The sequence below is a fragment of the Misgurnus anguillicaudatus genome, chromosome 22 (genome assembly GCF_027580225.2).
Source record: "Misgurnus anguillicaudatus chromosome 22, ASM2758022v2, whole genome shotgun sequence".
In the NCBI taxonomy this organism is placed as follows: domain Eukaryota; kingdom Metazoa; phylum Chordata; class Actinopteri; order Cypriniformes; family Cobitidae; genus Misgurnus; species Misgurnus anguillicaudatus.
The window spans coordinates 26,771,132-26,795,655 of record NC_073358.2 but is presented as its reverse complement, the minus strand read 5'-3'; the positions used below and the strand labels follow the sequence as shown (position 1 = coordinate 26,795,655).

Sequence of the window (24,524 nt, the reverse complement as noted above, 5' to 3'; positions counted from 1 at the left end):
TTTAATGCAAGTCCTGTTTACGTAAACATACTGTATACACGGGTTTCCTGTTTACAAACATACAGGGTGCGCACTGCGCGCGCATCCTCGAGGCAGAAAGCACGATGGGTGAGCTGGTCCGCAACTGCAACAACCTTAAGTATTGAAGCTTTCTTTATTGTTTGTATACGGTATAAATTAAACTTGATTTTAGTTGGATCTGTTTTTTGTCTTTATTTTGCAGTGTTACTGTGATACATGTATGAATCATGTTAGGCTAGTAACAAATAGCCGCATCTACTGGTATGTTAACTGGATCTGTTGGTATAATTAACCACGCAACAACTCCTCGGAATTATGACTTAAAGACACCGCTACTAACCTACAACACAAGGCACGTCTCTCTCTTCTTTCTGCCTCTCGGTTACGTGCGCAAAGCAGTAATGACGTCGCCGAGAGACCATTTCAAAAGATGTAAACACTACTGGTACAGAAACACTTTCTGTTTCAGTTTGTGACTGTTTTTTATTATTTCACATATATCATTATCTTTAAGATGTTTGTTTAACTTTTTGATTCAGTTCTATTTGTTCTGTTGGTTGTATTTTATCCCAACGTTTATCTAAAAAACTGAAACATGAAGTGCTTATGGATCAGTGTTGTTTACATCTTTGCGCAATAGACAACTGTAGTACAGGATCTAGTGGCCATTTATTGATAGAATCAAGACGTACAGTACGTGGTGGAACAACAACAACAACAATGTAACTCTTCTCGTTCTCTGTTGTTATTATTGCAGTGTCATGGGTTAATAATCAACTTGGATATTCCTGTAATCCATACATTGGTTTCAGTTAAATTGTATGGGATAATAGCATTGAATAGTATCTAATACACTTATATAGTGAAAACTATAATAACTATAGTTTTTATGTGATTTTACTCACTTCTTACCTATGTAATTTTTCTAAAATAAGTAAGCATATGTGCCTAATGCTACAATACTTTTATTATATACCTGAATAAATCTAAACTAATAAATGATGCATTTGGACAGGTATAGAAAACCATATTCTTTAATGCATACTGTATATGCTCTTATTCAACTAATTTCTGTGTGTTTTACATAAAACTGTTTCATAAAAAACACTTTTCACATAAAATGACAAATGTAAACAGACTGATACCACCATTATGGGTATGTTTTGTTTAGGGGAGCTCCTACTAAAATGCCTAAGAACTGTACATTTTTTACCAGACTTAAGATGATGTTTTAAAATGTATGATCAATTTCAGAAACGGATCCAAGTGAAGGCCAGGGAACAGATGTCCAGTCAAACATGAGCACTGAAGTCCAGAATCCAGAAGAACATACTGATCAATCTTTAAAGATTGCTGGTAAATCAATAAAAATAACAAAGCTGTTACATAAAAAAAGGTTAAGTGCTTTAGAACCTGTGTAGAACCATTCGTGGTGCTACAGCACGACTGTGGCACCATTTGTGGTTTTGCACAGCACCATATGGTTAGCACCCAAAGTGGTTTCCCTATAATTACAAGCCAATGAACAACTTTTAGTGATATTTAGCACATTTCTTTAGAGTGTAGCTCTTAAAGGATTAGTCCATTTTCTTAAAAAAATCAGATAATTTACTCCATGTCATTCAAAATGACGATGTCTTTCTTTGTTCAGTCGAGAAGAAATTGTGTTTTTTGAGGAAAACATTCCAGGATTTTTTTTTTTCATTTTAATGGACTTTTATGGACACCAACACGTAACAGTTTTAATGCAGTTTAAAATTGCAGTTTCAACAGAGTTTCAAAGGACTCTAAACGATCCCAAACGAGGCATAAGGGTCTTATCTAGCAAAACGATTGTTATTTTTGACAAGAAAAAAGAAGCACTTTTAAACCACAACTTCTCGTCTATCTCCGGTCCTGTGACGTGCCAGCGCAATCTCACGTATTTGCGTAATGCCCAGGAAAGTTCACGTGTTACATATATGAAACGCACATTTGCGGACCATTTTAAACAATAAACTGACACAAAGACATTAATTAGTATCATTCCACATACAACAACGTAAACACTGGGGTGAGGTTTGACATTAGTCAAAAATGGCAATCGTTTTGCTAGATAATCGGTTTGGGATCGTTTGGAGTCCTTTGGAGCTCTGTTGAGACTGAGATTTTGAGCTGCGTTGGGACTGTTGCGTGTTGGGGTCCATTGAAGTCCATTGAAATGAGAAAAATCCCTGAATTTTTTTCTCAAAAAACATAATTTCTTCTCAACTAAACAAAGAAAGACAATAACATTTTGGATGACATGGTGGTGAGTGGATTATCTGGATTTTTTAAAGAAAATTGACTAATCCTTTATGCTTATGGACCCTTTAAACATTAATCTATATTTTTCCTCTACTGAAGGAACTAAATATTACATCCTCAAACCTGAAAAGACATTTAAATGTCATGAAGATATTATTGGAAAAATCCCAAAAATACCAGGTCTAGAGGAAGTGATGTCTGTGGAGGAGTGTGATTTTCTAGTGGTTTTCTGCATGATTGCATCAAGAGCAGGAACTGACATTGAAGCTGCACTGAAGGAGCTTAATAAACTTTCAGGTAATGTACTGAGGGTGAATATAAATGTATAAGGAATACCAGAGAGGAGTGTAACAACTGCTTTGTTTTGATTCAATAATACCACATTTATCTTATTTTAATAAAAGTAGTTTAGAAATCTACAGTGCATGCCATGAATTAATGCCCAAAGATGCTGCTGGGCGTGAGATGTAAACAGAAAGAAATCTCATAATCAATATATCCAAATGTCTGGGTGACTTTGTGACCTTTAAGCATTTAAATTTTAACAAAACATAACAAATCAGAAACAAATAAACCAATTTAAAAAATACAAAAATAAGATCTCAAATCCCTAAATATCACAACCTTGATTTTAACGATGTGAACTCTAATAATTAGTATATTTCATATTAATTTAACTTCTACATTTAAACAGATTCTAAAACTGCCATTTTTATGGTGCTGCATCACACATTTGACCGAGAGAAAACTGTACCAGACAGCAGCAGGAGTGTAAACAGGAAAAATACGCTCACATTGGATTTTCTGTTCTATGAGAGTGAAGGACTTCTGGAGTGCATGAAAAATACTGAAGCATTTATGAAGATTGATAAATGTCTGCCATCTCAGATTCAGGTATAATATGTTTTAAATTCACAATTCGAGATGCAGGATATAGTCTCTTTATGTTCATAGCTTATTAAGTGGTATATATGCTGTAATAAATGAAAGAGTTGTGAAGCAACAAAGAAAAGTAAAATCACAAAGAGTAACAAATCAGATACAACAACACAATAAACACAAACAAACATATAAGAGGACAGTTTTCATTTATTATATATTATATACATTTATTATGTATTATATTTTTAACTAATTTTGTATTATGTAAAAAATCAAGTCCAGCCAGAAATTAATTTTATAAATATTTAATAAACTCTTTTGCAGGCTGGCTGGTTTTCCTTCGTTTACAATTTCTTTTCAAACATGTGGCAGGTGATCAGTCCCTATGTGGTAATTCAACTCATCTTTGTTAATTGATCCAAACCATACATGTCCCATCCTAACTAAAAATGAATAATAATCATACTTACTACTCTTTATTAACATAGAAGGCCCCAGATGCACAAGCTGAAGAGCAGAAAGGTAAATTATTATAACTACATTATAGTGAGTCATTATTTTCATTCATATATTAAAACATCTTTTATTTGCATTGCATTTTAAATAGTGAATAGTGTAAATTTTTTCATGTTTTTAATTATTTTTAAGAATTACCTGCAAATACAGAATTACAAACAATCAGCATTACAGTATTTTACTTTTTTCCCACAATAGGTGAAACAGGTGACAAACAGGAGACAACATTGTTTGGAGCAGATGTACTACTGGAGGACAAAGGTAAACTTATATATGTTAGAAAAACTATATGCTGAAATATTTTGCATTGAAAGTGACATCCAGCTTCTTTTGTTTTGTTGAGTTAACATCACAGTAAAATAAAAAATGTTTAGTAGCATTGAGTATAGGTCTACATGTAAACAAAATATCACACATGCTCATTTATATATACACTGATCAGCCACAACATTATGACCACCTGCCTAGATCCCTCTTTTGCCACAAAAACAGCCCTGACCCCTTGGGGCATGGACTACAATAGACCTTTCGGTCAGAACCAGCATTCACTTTTTCAGAAATTTCAACTCAGATCCTTACACTTGCCTATTCCTGCTTCTAACACATCAACTTTGAGGGAAAAAACTTGATGTGTTAGAAGCAGGAAATAAAGCGTAAGGATCTGTGACTTTGACAAGGGCCAAATTGTGATCAGTGTTAATTTTGTTGACGATGAAGCCATACTTCTAGTTGAATATGCCCTAACTTGCAGAGGTTAAGGCTTACCACGCACTTCATAAGCTAATAAATAGCCTCATCCATTTACTTATGGGTTGTTTAAAGGCTTGATTTCCTCTATTAGCAGAGCCAAGACAAATCAATAACTGATCTGATTTTCTCCACAAAGAAGACATATTAATATTTCCCTTTCAATACAGTTCACTTCGCATTGCATCAGTTAGCTGACGCTATGGGGGGAAACTCCTGTTTACTCCGTGACTGAAGCCTATTAGTTAACGTCTGTAGAAAATACAGACCAATGACGTTTGAGCCTGCGCGGGGCGTGGCACACGTCCTTATATAAGCCCGGGGAAATGGGTCCAGAGCTCATTACTGTCTCCTTCAGCGCGAACCTTCTCGCTGCTCCGAAGAAGAAGCCCTTACTCGCCGTCAATCTGAGCACTGCAGCGGATTACTACACACCAGCGTGTTCCCCTGCTGCTTTCCGGTTGAGCATAAAAGAGCAAATTTCACTAAAAGAGCAGAAGCGCGATAATATCGCTTAGGCATTGCGGCTCATGCCGAGCCCCTTTGCCTGTGGAGGATTTCCACAAAGAGTGCGTCATCTGTCTGGGTCCTGCCCACGCCGAGGCCGTACTCACCGAGGCGGGCTGCGCCCACTTCGAACGGCTTCCCATCGCGGTGCTGCGCTCCCGCCTCGACGTCTTCAAAAGGAAGGCTTCCTGTGCTCTCCCGCCTAAACAGCAGCGGAGCCGTGAAGTTGAAAAACTGAAGTTGAACATCCCCCCGCGTGCTCTGTCTCCCCGCCGTCATCCTGTCACATTCGTCCATGATGACCAACGCCCCCTGCCGAATGCTAGCGGCATGGTTTCCTTTGGGTCCGGTGACAATGTGGAGATGATGTCATCCTCTGAGGAGTTGGAGGATTGGGCGGCTTCGGATGACGACGCCCACGCCGCCGCCGCTGAAGAACCAACCGAGTCGCTTCCTCACGACTCTGAGCTCATCCGCATTTTAACAAAAGCTACAGCGGAGCTCGACATTCAGTGGTCGCCGCCGTCAGAGCCTCAACTCAGCCTGGATGAGTGGTTTCTGCAGCCCGGGCGCCCGTCAATCATCCCGCCAACGGCAGGCATCGTTCTTTCCGGAGGTTCACCAGGAGCTCACTAAAGCCTGGCGTGCTCCTCACTACACTCAAGCGCAGAGCGCCGTCTCCTACGTCCTCTCCGTAGTGGACGGCGCCGACGAACACGGCTACACGAAGATGCCGCCGCTCGAGGAATCTGTCGCCACCCACCTCTGCCCGTCTTCAGCCGGCGGATGGAGGGCGAAGATGAGCCATCCGTCAAAGCCCTGCCGTCTGACATCAAACCTGGCGTCGAAGTCTTACACCGCCGATGGCAACGGCGCATCCGCTCTCCATACGATGGCGGTGCCGCAGGTATACCAGGCAAAACTCCTCCGTGATATGGACGAGACAGGCCCGGACCCCTCAACCTTTACAGATCTGCGCAGCGCGACTGACTTGGCCCTCTGCGCTACTAAAGTCGCCACTCAAGCTGTAGGAAGAGCCATGGCCAGCCTGGTTGTTCTGGAGAGACATCTGTGGCTGAATCTGACGGAGATCAAGGACTCGGATCGGGTTGCCCTTCTTGACTCTCCCGTGTCGCCGTCTGGGCTCTTCGGACTCTGCTGTGGAGGGGTTCACCCAGCACTTCACTGAGGCACAGAAATCGTCGCAGGCTATGTGGCATTTCCCTCCTAAACGATCCGCCTCAGCGTCTGAGACCGACCGCCCAAAACCGCCGCCAGCTCAACGCCCTAAGCCAGCACCAGCTCAACCCCAGCAGAGAGCTGAACCGGAGGTCAAGCGCCAGCGTCCTGCACGATCTGCTGGCCCGCCTCGACGCCGCGGTCCCCGCCCTCGGATCACGCTGGACCCGGCGCAGCCTCCCTGAAGAGAGTTTGAGGAGGAAAAGAGGCTCTGGTCCCGCTTCGGCCGGCCCGCCCTCAAAAGTTCTGCGTGTTTCAGTCCCATCGGGCGCTGGACACACCCCCGCTGTAACAGCGAAAAACAATTTTTTACTTTTTCACTTTTTCAGAGGAAATTTCAATTCAATTCAATTCAATTCAATTCAATTTTATTTATATAGCGCTTTTCACAATACTCAATTGTTTCAAAGCAGCTTTACATTAATAGAAGCAGTAAAATCATAGAAAAATGACAGGTAGCACAACATAATACACAATAGCATAAGCAGTCAAATTTCTGCGGCTATGACTCGACACTATGAGCGAGCGTATTACTAATGTAACGTCTAGGAGAAGAACCTAAATTAAGCCCAAGCAGGCTACCTCCTCCTCTGTACACACACGGCTTACTGTCCATAAGCATATCGACGCTCGCCGTCAAACTTCAAGTTTGGCAATCCACCCCCGGTATGCCGGGCTGGATTCTAAACCTGATCCAACACGGTTATTCACTTCAATTCGCTCGGAGACCACCCTGGTTTCGCGGCGTTCTCTACATCACTGTCCCAGACGATCGCATGCAGATTCTCAGGGAAGAGGTGCGTTCTTTAAGCGTTACTATAAGACGCATTAGAGATGGTCCCGGCAGATCAAAGCGAATCAGGCTTTTACAGTCGTTATTTTCTTGTTCCAAAGAAAGACGGCGGCCTCAGACCGATATTGAATCTACGCGTTTTGAATCGCGCTCTTGCCAAACGGCCATTCAAAATGCTTACAGCCAGACGAATCATGGCGCTAATTTGACTGGGCGATTGGTTCATATCAGTGGATCTGAAAGACACTTACTTTCACATTCCGATAGCACCACGTCACAGGCCGTTGTCGGGCCGCTTATTAATCAAAATCACGTACAGCTGCGTGAAAGCACTTTCGATATTGACATCCCCTCACCTTTTCCTCTCGGGCACGGAGCTCGGCTCCGTAAGCAGGAGGAAAGTGGTGACTACAGATGCGTCTGCGACGGGTTGGGGCGCACACTGCGACGGCGAACCCGCCTTTGGTACGTGGAACAACCAATTGTCTCAGCTACATATCAACCACCTCGAGATGTGGGCGGTTATCTAAGCGCTACGACACTTTCAACTGAAACTCCAACATCAACACGTTCTAGTGCGGTCGGACAGTATGACGTTGGTCTCATTCATAAACCACCAAGGAGGGCTGAAATCTCGTTCCCTATCCAGGCTGGCGAAAGGGCTTTTATTATGGGCTCACTATATGCTAGTTATTATGTGTCTTCTATATGCTTTTCCTCCGGTGGCTCTGTTACCACAGGTACTGCGGAGGATAAGAGAGACGAAATGCGCGATAATTCTGATCGCCCCGCTTTGGCACAATCAACCGTGGCTCCCCGACCTATGGCAGCTTATAACATCAGCACCATGGCCAATACCGCTTAGGAAAGACCTATCTCAGGCGAGAGGGACGATATGGCATCCACAGCGGGAGCTATGGAATCTACACATTTGGTTTCTGAACGGCAACCGTCATGCCTTTCAGGACGAGTGTTAAATACTCTATCAAAAGCTAGGGCCCCATCTACCAGGCACCTTTACGCTCAAAAGTGGTTTATTTTTTCTGATTGGTGCACGACGAAAAACTTAAACCTAAACACTTGTGAAGTGGAGCATATTCTCTCCTTTCTACAGGAAATGCTGGACAGCAGTCGCGCGCCCTCGACGCTTAAAGTATATGTGGCGGCAATAACGGCGAATCATGCCCTTATCGCCGGTCACACCGTGGGAAAACATGACCTTGTCATTAAATTTCTCAGAGGCGCTCGCACACTAAATCCACCGCAACCTAACACGGTCCCGTCTTGGGATCTGTCCACGGTTCTGAAAGTGCTGCTCGGTCCCCCTTTCGAGCCCCTCGAGCAGGCTGACCTGCGCGCTCTCTCGTTTAAAGCCATTCTTTACCCAAGACCGGGTTATGTTCCTAAGGTTCCTACCTGTCCATCTAGGACCTTAGTTCTACAGGCCTTCCATCTTCGGCCTCACGAGTCAGGGAACCGGGGTTACGTGAGTAACCTAAGCGTTCCCTTTCAATACGGTTCACTTCACATTGCGTCAGTTAGCCGACGCTATGGGGGAACGTAATCCCATCCCGCTGTGCATACACAACGGGCTGAGGTGCCCTTACCGGAGAGACACTGCATGTGGCCCTATACCCAGCGTATACATAGCTCTAGCGAGCGTAAGTGAAAGCACCATATATGAGACAGCTAATACGCATACAGTGAAGTTTCTAAACGCACCATGATGCATATATAACAGAGCACGAGACGGCGGGTTCCCTGAGCGCGCCGCGAGCTTGTGCATGATTTATGAATAGGTAGCCATGACGGTGAGCTCGCAGCGCACCGTGAAGGCATACAGAAATGCAGTCGTGTGAACATTAAGCCGATAAGACCTGTGCTTGTAAGGCAGGGACATCCAGGCTATAAAATCTGTAGACGACGAGGACCAGCCGCCCGCATTACAAATGTCAAAAATAGAAATGCCCATAGACCAAGCCCACGATGAAGCTATACCACGCGTGGAGTGAGCTTTTAAACCGACAGGGCAATGTTCATTCAGGGAGGCGTAAGCTAAAGCAATGGCTTCGACGATCCATTTAGATAGCCTCTGTTTAGTGAGCGGCATACCTAAAGAGTGTTGCGCGAAGCTTACAAACAGCTGATCTGACTTGCGGTATGAGGCAGAACGGTCCGTGTATATTCTTAGCGCTCTGACGGGGCAAAGCGTGTTCGGGGTTTGTTCGCCGTCCGCCAGTGGGAGGGCGAGAAGTGAAACCATCTGAACTCTATATGGTGTGGTCAGAACTTTAGGAATGTATCCCACTCTCGGTCTAAGGATCACTTTGCTATCGTTAGGACTGAATTCCAGACACGACGGGTCAATTGAAAACGCGTGTAAATCGCCCACTCGTTTAACCGATGCCAACGCCAGGAGGAAAGCGGTTTTAATGTTCCCCGGAGCAAACTCCAAACAAGATAGGGAAACAGAAAGCGCATGAAAATCGCCTACCCTCCTCAGAGAGATAATGGCAAGCAAAAACGTTAAGGGATACATGTTTGTCTGAAGCTGACTGTAAAGGTTCGAAGGGAGCTTATTAAAGCCCCTCTAAAACTACTTTCACATGAGCACACGCTGCTGTTGTGTTCCCACAGCACTGAAGTTTCCTCAAAAGACAACACGACAGGACTACAAAGACCAAGAACTAAAAGGCAGATATGACCATTTAAAAATAAAAGACATAACAAAAACAAAACAGCCAGAACCCTTACATGCATAATGATATTGAATACTTAAAAAATAAACCTTTTAAAAAAGTGTCTTTGAAGTTTTGAGGCACCCAAGTGGTACTGATCACTGAAAGTATTTATGCACATTATGCTATACACTCACCTAAAGAATTATTAGGAACACCATACTAATACTAATACTGTGTTTGACCCCCTTTCGCCTTCAGAACTGCTTTAATTCTATGTGGCATTGATTCAACAAGGTGCTGAAAGGATTTTTTAGAAATGTTGGCCTATATTGATAGGATAGCATCTTGCAGTTGATGGAGATTTGTGGGATGCACATTCAGGGCACAAGGCTCCCGTTCCACCACATCCCAAAGATGCTATATTTGGGTTGAGATCTGGTGACTGTGGGGGCCATTTTAGTACAGTGAGCTCATTGTCATGTCAAAAAAAAACTATTTGAAATGATTCAAGCTTTGTGACATGGTGCGTTATCCTGCTGGAAGTAGCCATCAGAGGATGAGTACATGGTGGTCATAAAGGGATAGACATGGTCAGAAACAATGCTCAGGTAGGCCGTGGCATTAAAACGATGCCCAATTGGCACTAAGGGGCCTAAAGTGTGCCAAGAAAACATCCCCCACACCATTACTCCACCACCACCAGCCTGCAGAGTGGTAACAAGGCATGATGGATCCATGTTCTCATTCTGTTTACGCCAAATTCTGACTCTACCATCTGAATGTCTCAACAGAAATCGAGACTCATCAGACCAGGCAACATTTTTCCAGTATTCAACTGTCCAATTTATGTGAGCTTGTGCAAATTGTAGCCTCTTTTTCCTATTTGTAATGGAGATGAGTGGTACCTGGTGGGGTCTTCTGCTGTTGAAGCCCATCCGCCTCAAGGTTGTGTGTGTTGTGGCTTCACAAATGCTTTGCTGCATACCTTGGTTGAAATGAGTTGTTATTTCAGTCAAAGTTGCTCTTCTATCAGCTTAAATCAGTCTCCCCATTCTCCTCTGACCTCTAGCATCAACAAGGCATTTTCACCCACAGGTCTGCCGCATACTGGATCTTTTTCCCTTTTCACACGATTCTTTATAAACCCTAGAAATGGTTGTGCTTGAAAATCCCAGTAACTGAGCAGACTGTGAAATACTCAGACCGGCACGTCTTGCACCAACAACCATGCAACCCTCACAATTGCTTAAATCACCTTTCTTTCCAATTCTGACATTCAGTTTGAAGTTAATGAGATTGTCTTGACCAGGACCACACCCCTAAAAGCATTGAAGCAATTATCATGTGATTGGTTGATTAGATAATTGCATTAATGAGAAATTGAACATGTGTTCCTAATAATCATTTATGTGAATGTTTTTATGATTTTTTTACCAGACTTAAGATGATGTTTTAAAATGTATGATCAATTTCAGGAACTGATCCAAGTGAAGGCCAGGGAACAGATGTCCAGTCAAGCATGAGCACTGAAGTCCAGAATCCAGGAGAACACACTGATCAATCTTTAAAGATTGCTGGTAATTCACTAAAAATAACAGAGCTGTTACAAAAAAAAGGGTAAACACTTTAAGTGCTTTAGAACCTATGTAAAACCATTCGTGGTGCTACAGTATAGCGCGACTAAAGCACCATTTGTGGTTTTGCACAGCACCATATGGTTAGCACCCAAAGTGGTTCCCCTATAATTACAAGCCAATGAACCACTTTTAGTGATATTTAGCACATTTTTTTAAAGTGTAGCTCTTAAAGGATTAGTCAATTTTCTTTAAAAAATTCAAATAATTTACTCACCACCATGTCATCCAAAATGTTGATGTCTTTCTTTGTTCAGTCGGGAAGAAATTATGCTTTTTGAGGAAAATATTCCAGGATTTTTCTAATTTTAATGGACTTTAATGGAGACCAACACGTAACGTTTTAATGCAGTTTAAAATTGCAGTTTCAACAGAGTTTCAAAGGACTCTAAACGATCCCAAACGAGGCGTAAGGGTCTTATCTAGCGAAACGATTGTTATTTTTGACAAGGAAAAAGAAGCACTTTTAAGCCACAACTTCTCGTCTATTTCCGGTCCTGTGACGTCCCAGCGCAACCTCACGTAATTGCGTAATGCCCAGGAAAGTTCACGTGTTACATATATGAAACGCACATTTAAAAATAAACTGACACAGACATTAATTAGTATCATTCCACATACAACAACGTCGGAACGGTCCTCTTACTCCACACTTGTAAACACTTGGGTGAGGTTACACATTCGTCAAAAACGACAATCATTTTGCTAGATAATCGGTTTGGGATCGTTTAGAGTCCTTTGAAACTCTGTTGAAACTGCAATTTAAAATTTCATTGAAACTGTTACGTGTTGGGGTCCATTTAAGTCCATTAAAATGAGAAAAATCCTGGAATGTTTTCCCCAAAAAACATAATTTCTTCTCAACTGAACCAAGAAAGATATTACCATTTTGGATGACATGGTGGTGAGTAAATTATCTGGATTTTTATTTAAGAAAATGGACTAATCCTTTAAGCTTACACTGTAAAAAAAGTCCGTAAAAATTTCAATGTTATTGCAGCTGGGTTGCCGGTAATTTACCGTAGATTTACATTTATGTTATTTACTGGCAAGAGTTTGTTCAAAGTTAAATAAATTTTAAATATTAACAAGTCTTTATCTTTATAGAATAAAACTATACAATAACAGCCTCATGCAAAGCATTCTGGGAACCAGAAATCATCATCAACCTTTTTCTGTTTTTTGCTTCAGATTTTGTTTCTCATAATCTTTTGCTTGATGCTGTTTTTTAGTTTTACTCTGTAAAGACAAAGACTTGTAAATGTTAAATGTTCATTTAACTTTGAACAAAATGTTGCCAGTAAATAACATAAATTTAAATCTAGCAACTCAGCTGCAATTTCTACGGATTTTTTTTACAGTGTATGGAACCTTTAAACATTAATCTATATGTTTTTCTACTGAAGGAACTAAATATTACATCCTCAAACTTGAAAAGACATTCAAATGTCATGAAGATATTATTAGAAAATTCCAGCAAATATCAGGGCTAGAGGAGGTGAAGTCTGTGGAGGATTGTCATTTTCTAGTGGTTTTCTGCACAGTTGTGTCAAGAGCAGGAACTGACATTGAAGCTGCACTAAAGGAGCTTAATAAACTTTCAGGTAATGTACTGAAGGTGAAATATAAATGTTTAAGGGATACCGAAGGAGTGTAACAACTCCTTTGTTTTGATTCAATAATACCACATTTATCTCTTTTTAATAAAGAAATCTATAACATGCCATGAATTAATCCCCAAAGATTGCTGCTGGGGGTGAGATGTAAACAGAAGACAATACAAAAAGAAATCTCATAATCAATATATCCAAATGTGTGTGTGGCCTATAAGCATTTACATTTTAACAAAGCTTAACAAATCAGAAAGAAATAAACCAATTAAAAAAATAAAAAATAAGATCTCAAATTCCTAAATATCATAACCTTCATTTTAACGACGTGAACTCTAATAATAAGTATATTTTACATTAATTTAACTTCTACATTTAAACAGAGTCTAAACCTGCAATTTTTATGGTGCTGCATCACACATTTGACCGAGAGAAAACTGTACCAGACAGCAGCAGGAGTGTAAACAGGAAAAATACGCTCACAGTGGATCTTCTGTTCTATGAGGATGAAGGACTCCTGGAGTGCATGAAAAATACTGAAACATTAGAGAGGATTGAGAAATTACTGCAATCTCAGATTCAGGTATAATATGTTTAAATTCACAATTCGAGATGCAGGATATATATATTTCAAGCTGCAAGCAGCAATACCGGGGTCAAGCCGAAAAGGGCACAAAATGATGTAAAATTGAGATTGGATAAGCAGATTGAAGAACCTAGGTAAACCTAACAATTTTAGAAGAAAAAACAAAAAAGTTATCAACAAAAATAATCTAAGTTCTTGTCTACTGCAATCGTCCTTCTGTTATTGACAATCATGGAACATTAGAGAACTGAAGGACATGTGAGTGGTGTATGCAGTGGAATAAACATGGGTCACATCATGTTAAAACAAGTTTACATAGTCAAAAGAGACAATCCCCGTGTCCAGCGCCGCATTAAGAGCTCACGGGGCCCCGGGGCTATGAGTTACTCCAGCCCCCCCCCCACCACCACCACTTTAGGTCACCAACTAGAGAACACATTTTTCTAAAACACTGCTGAAGTTGTTTTACATAAATATAATCTAGAATAATTCAGAATTACAGTTGCACGAAAAAAGCTGTTAGATTAACACTAACCTGTAAACATGGCTTGCTAATAGCGAATATAGGGGTGGGCGATGAGCTAAATGTTATATCATATACGAGTCATTTTATCTAACAATATACTTCACAGTCAAGTTATATTACTTTTCATAAGAATTTTATCATATGGAAATTTAATGCCACTAAAATTTCAGAATTATTTTGACCAATTTCCATATCACAAAAAAATAATAGTTACTTAAGAAAAGAATCTCAATCTTACTGATGACAAGAGTTACAAATAACAATAGAACAAAGGCACACAAGAAATCGCCCTACTTGAAAAACTTAAAGCACTGAATAATATTATATTGTGTAAAGTAATCAAATATATACACACTCTAAAAAAACAAACGGTGCTACACAGCACCAAAACAATTGCTTTGGATCGTAACGATAGAAGAACCATTTTAGTGCCATATAGCACCGGTGAAGAACCAGTGAAGCACCAGTGAAGCACCAGTGAAGCACCAGTGAAGCACCAGTGTAGAACCATATAGGGGCCATGTGGCACCACATATGGTTCTGCGTGGCACCATGTGGTTCTGCACGGGTGCTTCACTGGTTCTTCACCGGTGCTATATGGCACTAAAAATGGTTCTTCTATCGTTACGATCCAAAGCAACTGTTTTGGTGCTATATAGCACCGTTTGTTTTTTAGAGTGCAGTACATATCTTTCACTATAAATTCAACATTCATTCTTATTTATTTTACAAAAGTGATTCAGTCAATGGCAGTAAATTACTTTATTTCTGATGTTTGATTTATTTATTTATTTATATTTATTAAAAATTTTTTGACAGCTACAAATGCATAAAACATTGCTTTATAAAAAATATGAAGTAGATGCCATGCATACAGGTTTATAGCCAAGACTAATTTGCAACCCCTGTCCCTGGTTAGGCTTGTAAGGTTAAAACAGAGATAACAGAGTATTGAAGCAAATTTATAGCTATTAAAATATATACAATAAATACATCAAATACATAAAATAAGATGTGGGCTTGAATAGATGTAGTCACTATAAAACAGAATCTAAACAAATTTAACATACAAATACATTGAGTTGTAGCCTGTATTATCAGTGTTCACAAAGTTGTTTCAGTTTTAGCCATTGCTTTAAATGTGTATTAAAAACCTTGAGTCCTTTCAGTGTTTTAATTTCTGATGGTAAAGCATTCCACCATTTTATGCCTCTTACTAAAAGTGATGTCTGACCAAATGTTGTTCTACGTTTTGCGACTATACAGTTTCCACTTATTGTGCCTCTAGTTCTTATTCCGCCCTTTTGTTGCACTACTAGTTGAGTGAATATTTCTGGTACAAGGTTATTTATACACTTAAAAATTAGTTTTAAAAATGAATAATTTAAAAAACTGTCAAAACTCAATATATTATGCTTCCTTAGGATTATGCAATGGTGCCATCTTATAGGTTTCTGGTCCATTACTTTTAAGGCTTGTTTATATAAGACCTAATGGGTGTAATTGTTGTTTGATTCGCCTGACCCCAAACAGTAATGACAGTAATGATTAACATTATTGACACAAATGGCGACAGCAGCTTTATTAGCAGCTTCTGTCACTTTAAGGGGCTAATCACGTCAAATGCGCTTGAACGCTTGGAAACGCAAGGCACGACACACTGCCTTTTTTAAAAAAAAAGAGCGGCGCGGCTTTTTATATTGCTAATCAACCACCGAGTCAGCTGTATTGTCAATCAAATATTGACGCGTGAGCGCTCTTTTGCTGTTAACTGTCATATTAGCTGAAACTTTAAAAAGAGGACGCTTGCTCTGACCTTGTTTGAGGGTGAGAGGTGCACAAACATGCAGGAGAGAGTGAGCGAGTGGAGTCCGTTTCTACAAAGCAACTGTAAACTTCCCTTACCACAACGTAAGGCCCGCCTCTCCCCTCATTCGATTGGACAATGCGCCCGGCGCGAATGACGTCAGGCGCTTCTCCGCTCTCAGCGCTTCTTCAAAAGCGCGTGCTGCGGCTGGCTAATTTGTAGGGGGCGTGGAAAGGCTTTGGCAATCAGATGGCTAGTAGTAGTCAATCTGCTTCACAGCCAATCACGGGCCCCCTATTTGTTCGGGCCCCGGGGCTTTAGCCCCGCCTAGCCCTATTGTTAATGCGGCCCTGCCCGTGTCTCTACAATGTTCTGATGCAGAGATATAGCTTTTGCAAAAACGGTTGATGAGGTATTCTCATTGGTTGCTAGGGAGTGAATTGGCAACCACCAGTGATTATAGTCAAAGTTATGAAAGGAATAATCCATGATGACTCATGGTTTTGTGTTGTTGCAGTAGTTTTAGGCAAAATACCATATTCTATCTCAAAACCAATAGGTGGCACAATGACAAAATTGTGCATGCAACATCAGGTCATGATTGTGTTACATCTAGCTAGTTTCATGACTATACACTTTAGTTTAGTTAAGAAACAGTTGTATGACCATAGGGCTGGCTTGTTATCAAAGGTTTTGTTCAATTATAAGGCCATCTAGTGGTGAAAGCATAAAAAAAAATTCTGTGGCCTCAGACTGTGCTCATACATCAGTGTATCGAATCTGGTGAAAAAATCTCTTTTTGTTACTTAAAGGTAATTTTTCGTTTTTGCAATTTTCGGCTATTTCTGATGAACATTTTAATATAACGCCAATATAACTTTTTGTTCAGAAGGTAATGTATTGTTCTTCCTATGGTGTTTTCGAGTCAATCGGAATAACGCTCGCGGAGATATTCGCGTGTGTTTTTAAAGTGCTGTTTTGCTGCACAGGGCTAAACGTAAGGCGAAATCTGGCATGTTTGGTATCCTTGGAAGCGGCAACTATTCAGAACTTCAAGGAAACAAGTCCCGTGAAAAAACGTTGATCAGATCCAAAGTTATAGGCATGTAAAGCATAAATCTGACCACTAGGTGGCGTTGCGACAAAACTGTGCATGCACCCTCAGTTCCTGACTGGCATCACAAGTACCAAGTGTCGTGTCAATAGGCCTAAGTTTCACGAAGATACAACCTAAAATCAGTTTTTTTTGCGCTCTACGTAAAATTCGATAAGGCGGTATACGACAGATTGCTGTATCGAAATTCTTTTGATAACTTTTTGCCATGAGTGTCTCTAGATCAGGGGTCTTCAACTAAAATTGGTGGAGGTCCAGTAAATGAACCCTCCGCACCAGCCGAGGTCCGGACATGTACTGCACGTAAAAACATAAATTGACAGCTTTTGCCATAAAGAAATTAGTGTACATATTTGTTTTATTAAACAAAATATAGTGTTATCAAGTATATTAAGTAATTTTTCTTAATATGTATAAGCATAAATAATCCTTCACAAAATGGATTTCATGTTAATGCTGTTCTGTAACTATGTCCTTTCAGTTGCTTGGTACAAAATATCTATCCAGTAACAATGTCTGACAAAAATATGAAGGGAACAGTGCAAAATGCAGTCATCTCTTAATCTGCAAAACACACATTCATTTCCACATAACAACTTAAAAGGAAAACTAAAGTGCTCTTTTCCTGCTAAACTGAGATTAACAATTATAATCAATGAATACAAACCTCTCTGGCTTAATCAAATCATATCACATGTTACCTTCATTCTTATTTATTGTCTGTACTTAACTTAATGTAATGCTGAACACTATCTTTTGTGCTTCAAGTTGCACTGGTAAAAGATCATCATCAATATCAGTCAGAAACACAAACAGACAAAAACTAAACTGCCAGTGTTGGAAAACTGAAAAAGTGCAGGAAAACATTTCTCTCTTAATTTGTACTGTTCTTTCAAGTCTATACAAATGTAAATAAGCTCAAATGAAAAATAAACAAAATAGGCTGAACTAAGTTGAACTTAAAGACGGAACCATAAAAAGTCCTAGTTAAAAAAAATGTTTATTGATCATTCTTGACATGTATTTACTTTTGATAATGTTAAGTGTTGAGAATGCTGACTCGCAACTACACGGAAAAAAAACAACTTGTAAAATTTACTTTAAAAAATCCTCGTAACAATTTGCACTAACTTTTTTAAAGTAAAATTTACTGCTTTTTTATAAGTAAAACTTACCTACTAAAATCAAATAAAATGTACTTAAAATTGCATGATAAAACATTGTTAAATAATTAATTAAATGTTACTTAATTATTTATTTAGAAGTTAGATTTATTTTAATCGTTTAGGTAAAGTCTATTAGGTTTTTTTTTTGAAAATTGAAGCATTGCTGTCCTAATAATATTAAATAATTACAATACAACGTTCTGAACAGTGTTCATGTAAAGAAACATTGATCACCTGAACGGTGACTTCACAAAATTATTATTTACATCAAAACAACATCAATAATATAAGAGCTTAAACCTTTATGACATTTTGCTAACAAATATTTAAGTAGTTAAAGTTCTTATCAGTTCTTATTCTGTTATAAAGCTTAAAAAATAAAAATATTCAGGCGCAAAGAATTGTGGGTATTCCTTACAACATGTGCAAATAAATGTAAGTAAATTTTACTTAGATTTTTTAGTTTAATGGATTTAATATTTTTAAGTAAAAGATTTTTTACTTGAATCTGCTAAAGTTTTTGATTAAAATTTACTTAATTATTTTAGGACTATAGTGACTATAAAACAGTTAAATAATACAAGAAAATATCTAATAAGACTTTCTATTCCCAGACAGTTCATTTTTTACATAAATTAATTGTGTATTTATCATCATTTTAGTTAGGAAAATCTAGTTCTCAATAAATGTTAATATTATTATGTAGAAATTATGAGAGTTAATCTAATAAATATTACTTCACAAAAAAGTTCGTTTATTCACTGTAAACGTTGAGCCAAAAATGCAGCATCCACGCACTCCTTTACTATTTCCCCATCTGTAAAGGGCTTGTTATGGCTTTCCTAAAATCCACTGTATTTTCAGTGAACACTGACTCGTCATAGCTCGTTTTTGCAGTGAGTGAGTGGGAGAGGACCCGTGTGGGTCGCTCATACTGGGCTTTTTTAGTTCATTTTTTTTTTTGCACTCTTACCTCGGACCTTAGGGTAAGTTTCTTCAAAGTGTCTATGTTTAGTTTCGTTATGGTGTTTAATGTCCCCACTTTTGACAACCGCAACAGACTCGCGAGCAGACGAGGCTCTCTGCTTTCTTCCCTGCACACCTGTCTGTGACTGTTCGCGCTGGCGCCACACTCGAAACCTGTCGATATAGGACCCAAATAGCGCTACTGGGCTGACCATATATGTGCCTGATATAAATTGGATTTTATAATAACGTTAAATAGCGTTTGCTATTTATGCATTTTATTGTGTTAAAAGTCTTTGCGGTCCGGATGAACGCATCTCGCGGTCCGGATTCGGACCGGGGTCCGCCAATTGGGGACCCCTGCTCTAGATGATACATACCAATTTTCGTGGCAATCGGACAAAAGCTCTAGGACGAGTTCGAAAAAGTAGGTTTTACGAATAATTCAAAATGGCGGAAAAATTTTCATGATGGAAAATGATGTCATATGGTCAGGTCAAATCGTCTTGAGCCAAGGACTCAGAAGAAACAAGAATTTCATTTGTAAGACTTACAAGTCAGAAGGTATAAGCAAAAACATAAGTGCAACTTTGGACTGTTGGTGGCGCTAGCGGGTTAGAGATAGAGACTCCAAATTGTGCCAAATTTCATAACTTTCCTATGTATGGTTCTATGTGCTGCCATAGACCACAATGGAACAGGAAACTGAAAAATAATAAGAAAACTTACAAATACAATAGGGGTCTTCGCCCCTTCGGGGCTTGACCCCTAATAACAGGACAGTTTTAATTTATTATTATTATTAACTTATTTTTATTATGTAAAAAAATCAAGTCCAGGCAGAAATTAATTTTATAAATATTTAATAAACTCTTTTGCAGGCTGGCTGGTTTTCCTTCGTTTACAATTTCTTTTCAAACATGTGGCCAGTGATCAGTCCCTGTGTGGTAATTAAACTCATGTTTGTTAATTGATCCAAACAATACATGCCCCATACTAACTAAAAATGAATAATAATCATACTTACTACTCTTTATTAACATAATAGGACCCAGATGCACAAGCTGAAGAGCAGAAAGGTAAATTATTATCACTATTATACATTATAGTGAGTCATTATTTTTATTCATATATTAAAACATCTTTTATTTGCATTGCATTTTAAATAGTGAATAGTGTAAATTTTTTCATGTTTTTAATTATTTTTAAGAATTACCTGCAAATACAGAAAAACAAACAATCAGCATTACAGTATTTTACTTTTTTCCCCCACAATAGGTGAAACGGGTGACAAACAGGAGACAACATTGTTTGAAGAAATAGATGTACTACTGGAGGACAAAGGTAAACTATATATTCTACAAAAACTGAAATGTTTTGCATTGAAAGTGACATCCAGCTTCTTTTGTTTTGTTGAGAATATGTCTACACATTAACGTCACAGTAAAATAAAAAATGTTTAGTAGAATTGACTATAGGCCTACATGTAAATAAAATATCACACATGCTCATTTATATATACACTGATCAGCCACAACATTATGACCACCTGCCTAGATCGCTCTTTTGCCACAAAAACAGCCCTGACCCCTCGGGCATGGACTACAATAGACATTTCAGTCAGAACCAGCATTCACTTTTTCAGCAATTTCAACTCAGATCCTTACACTTGCCTATTTTTCCTGCTTCTAACACATCAACTTTGAGGGAAAAAACTTGATGTGTTAGAAGCAGGAAAAAAAGCGTAAGGATCTGTGACTTTGACAAGGGCCAAATTGTGATCAGTGTTAATTTTGTTGACGATGAAGCCATACTTCTAGTTGAATATACCCTAACTAGCAGAGGTGAAGGCATACCACGCACCTCATAAGCTAATGAAATAGTCTCTATTATGTATTTACTTATGGATTGTTTAGAGGCTTGACTTCCTCTATTAGCAGAGCCAAAACAAATCAATAACTGATCTGATTTTCTCCACAAAGAAGACCTATAAATATATTCCTGCAAAGCCCTAACTGGACATAGCAGGTTAAGTCTTTCATGGTCAGCTGACTTGTGAGGCCGAAGATGGAAGGCCTGTAGAACTAAGGTCCTAGCTGGACAGGTAGGAACCTTAGAAACATTACCCGGTCTCGGGTAAAGAATGGCTTTAATATTCCCCGGAGCAAACTCCAAACAAGATAGGCATGAAAAGATAGGCAAGAAAGCGCATGAAAATCACATATACCTCCTTGGAGAGATAATGGCAAGCAAAAACATTAAGGGATACATGTTTGTCTGAAGCTGACTGTAAAGGGAGCTTATTAAAGCCCCTCTAAAACTACTTTCACATGAGCGCATGCTGCTGTTGTGTTCCCACAGCATTGAAGTTCCCTCAAAAGACAACACGACAGGACTACAAAGACCAGGAATAAGAACTAAATGGCAGATATTACCATTTTAAAATAAAAGACATAACAAAAACAAAACAGCCAGAACCCTTACATGCATAATGATATTGAATACTTAAAAAAATAAACCTTTTAAAAAAGTGTCTTTGAAGCACATTATGCTATACACTCACCTAAAGGATTATTAGGAACACCATACTAATACTGTGTTTGACCTCCTTTTGCCTTCAGAACTGCCTAAATTCTATGTGGCATTGATTCAACAAGGTGCTGAAAGGATTTTTTAGAAATGTTGGCCCATATTGATAGGATAGCATCTTGTAGTTGATGGAGATTTGTGGGATGCACATCCAGGGCACAAAGCTCCCGTTCACCACATCCCAAAGATGCTCTATTGGGTTGAGATCTGGTGACTGTGGGGGTCATTTTAGTACAGTGAGCTCATTGTCATGTAAAAAAAAAAATTTGAAATGATTCAAGCTTTGTGACATGGTGCGTTATCAAAGGATGGGTACATGGTGGTCATAAAGGGATGGACATGGTCAGAAACAATGCTCAGGTAGGTCGTGGCATTTAAACGATGCCCAATTGGCATCAAGGGGCCTAAAGTGTGCCAAGAAAACATCCCCCACACCATTACTCCACCACCAGCCTGCACAGTGGTGACAAGGCATGATAGATCCATGTTCTCATTCTGTTTACGCCAAATTCTGACTCTACCATCTGAATGTCTCAACAGAAATCGAGACTCATCAGACCAGGCAACATTTTTCCAGTCTTCAACTGTCCAATTTATGTGAGCTTGTGCAAATTGTAGCCTCTTTTTCCTTTTTGTAGTGGAGATGAGTGGTACCCGTTGGGGTCTTCAGCTGTTGTAGACCATCCGCCTAAAGGTTGTCTGTGTTGTGGCTTCACAAATGCTTTGCTGCATACCTCGGTTGTAACGAGTGGTTATTTTAGTTAAAGTTGCTCTTCTATCAGCTTGAATCAGTCGGCCCATTTTCCTCTGACCTCTAGCATCAACAAGGCATTTTGGCCCACAGGACTGCCGCATACTGGATCTTTTCCCTTTTCACACCATTTTTTATAAACCCTAGAAATGGTTGTGCTTGAAAATCCCAGTAACTGAGCAGATTGTGAAATACTCAGACCGGCCCGTCTGGCACCAATAACCATGCAACGCTCCCAGTTGCTTAAATCACCTTTCTTCCCCATTCTTACATTCAGTTTGAAGTTAAGGAGATTGTCTTGAGCAGGACCACACCCCTAAAAGCATTGAAGCAATTGCCATGTGATTGGTTGATTAGATAATTGCATTAATGAGAAATTGAATAGGTGTTCCTAATAATCCTTTAGGTGAGTGTATGTGACTTAACTTCCTAATGAGGTATGTGTATAATGTCTTTAAGCGTTGAGTTGATACCCTTTTCTTTATCCCTCCTTCCAGAAGAAACTTTTGCATCAGAACTTCTGATTGTCCTGCTGGGCATGTCTGGATCTGGGAAAAGTGCAGCAAGAAGCATGATATTTGGGCGAGATGAAAGAAGCCAGGCTGGTGTCTCTACAGCCACTCAGAAGATAACAAAAGAGAGAGGAAGATTAGATAGAGACCAGGTGTCTGTGTTAGATACTCCTGACTGGTTCAGTTCTGGGTTCTCAATGGAGCAAATTAAGCAAAACATACAACTCATTAGTATGTGTTCCTCCGGACCTTATGCTTTCCTTCTAGTCATACCAATAAAACATGAGTTTTCTGAAGAGGAAAGAGAGATGGTGAAGAATATGGAGAAAACTTTTGAAGAGATATCCTGGGAGAGGGTAATGATCCTTTTCATTATTACTGATGAACAAGAAAATCAAAACATAGATCAGAGCAGCTTTATCCAGCACTCATACTACCAGGAGCTGGTGAAAAAATGTGGTGAAAGATTTCATTTGTTCAGTTTTAGTCAGATAGGGAATAGAGATCAGGTACCAGAGCTGCTGGAGAAGATAAAGAAGATGGTTGGAGGAAATGTCAGTGATGTCTGTAAGGAGGACAAGAACCAGACCACTTCTAAAACGGATGAAGCTAACGAACCTAAAGATGAAAGGGAGATAAATTACATTCAAGTACAACTGCCTAAATCTCAGCGCACAGTTTGGACCTCAGAATGTCCAAAAATAGAAAACCCTGAAGTGCTTAGCAATCTGAAACAGAGGTTGCGAGAAAATTCAGAAACTTGTGACAGTGATGAGTATGAATTTCTTTATACTTCTTAAAAATCTGAAGAAAATCACTGCTTGCTTTAATGATTAAATTAGCATGTGTGTTCACATTATGGGCTGCATACAGAAATATTTAAAAGCTATTAACTGCAGAATCAACCAAATATATAAACAATTAAATAACAATACTGTATATTATTAGGTATGGTAACTGTGTTGACCTCTGATCAATTGTCATAAATATTTTGTTTAGATAAGGTGCTTTCACTGTGTTTTCACTGAGTCAAAGTTTTTTGTTAGTTAAACTATTGTTAAAATTTTGTTAGAATAGTTAGAATAGTTAAAATAGTACAATTTTGGGTGTTTTAAGATAACATAAAAAAGCATTAAAAGAGGAAACAACATAAACGTGTTTTCAGTTTTAACATGATGGAATAAAGTTATTAAAGAAATCACAACCAAGGTTTGCCATGAGTAATGTTTCTGTGGAATTTCTCAGAGAATGGATTTATTATCAATATATTCAACCATCTGTGTACATTTTCCCAAATCCCTGATGATGTCCAGACATCAGAAAAATATCAGTCTATACTTATGATTTCTATTTTAGATAAAAGAAACATGTGTTTTATGTATGTGATGAAATTTACAGAAGTTTTTGGTACTGTTTAGGAATTCTGTGAATTAAAATGCACAAACCAAAAGCAATAACACCCAACAAATGAAGAAGGGACGGCTCTTCACATTTGCACATGTGCACATTTACTGTATGAGGAAGAAACAACTGATGTGACATTTCTCCATTATAGGTGTGACAGAAACAGAAAAGCAGCATGAATGTCCAA

General features: G+C 39.1%; 4 protein-coding genes across 5 annotated transcripts in view; all 4 read left to right on the top strand.

The window, feature by feature from the left end:
* LOC129440486 (uncharacterized) overlaps positions 1-24,524 on the top strand; it is a 150,817-nt gene that overhangs the window by 279 nt on the left and 126,014 nt on the right. The window lies entirely within an intron of this gene.
* LOC129440481 (uncharacterized) overlaps positions 1-24,524 on the top strand; it is an 80,538-nt gene that overhangs the window by 45,540 nt on the left and 10,474 nt on the right. The window lies entirely within an intron of this gene.
* LOC129440455 (uncharacterized) lies at positions 54-11,293 on the top strand. The gene is made up of 8 exons (XM_073860324.1): positions 54-139; positions 1,276-1,377; positions 2,407-2,604; positions 3,002-3,201; positions 3,514-3,579; positions 3,678-3,711; positions 3,904-3,966; positions 11,148-11,293. Exons 2-8 carry the CDS (start codon positions 1,320-1,322, stop codon positions 11,291-11,293), a joined length of 765 nt encoding a protein of 254 aa, XP_073716425.1. The 5' UTR covers positions 54-139; positions 1,276-1,319.
* LOC141359001 (GTPase IMAP family member 8-like) lies at positions 22,849-24,153 on the top strand. Its single transcript, XM_073861215.1, has one exon. The coding sequence runs from the start codon at positions 22,861-22,863 to the stop codon at positions 23,731-23,733; it is 873 nt and encodes a 290-aa protein (XP_073717316.1). The 5' UTR covers positions 22,849-22,860; the 3' UTR covers positions 23,734-24,153.

Bases quoted from the DNA above. Each gene is read 5' to 3' on its own strand.
- LOC141359001 (XM_073861215.1), top strand. From the start codon at position 22,861: ATGTGTATAATGTCTTTAAGCGTTGAGTTGATACCCTTTTCTTTATCC.
- LOC129440455 (XM_073860324.1), top strand. From the start codon at position 1,320: ATGAGCACTGAAGTCCAGAATCCAGAAGAACATACTGATCAATCTTTA. The intron at 1,378-2,406 runs GTAAATCAATAA...CCTCTACTGAAG, and splicing joins TCAATCTTTAAAGATTGCTG to GAACTAAATATTACATCCTC. The intron at 3,580-3,677 runs GTAATTCAACTC...TTATTAACATAG, and splicing joins AGGTGATCAGTCCCTATGTG to AAGGCCCCAGATGCACAAGC.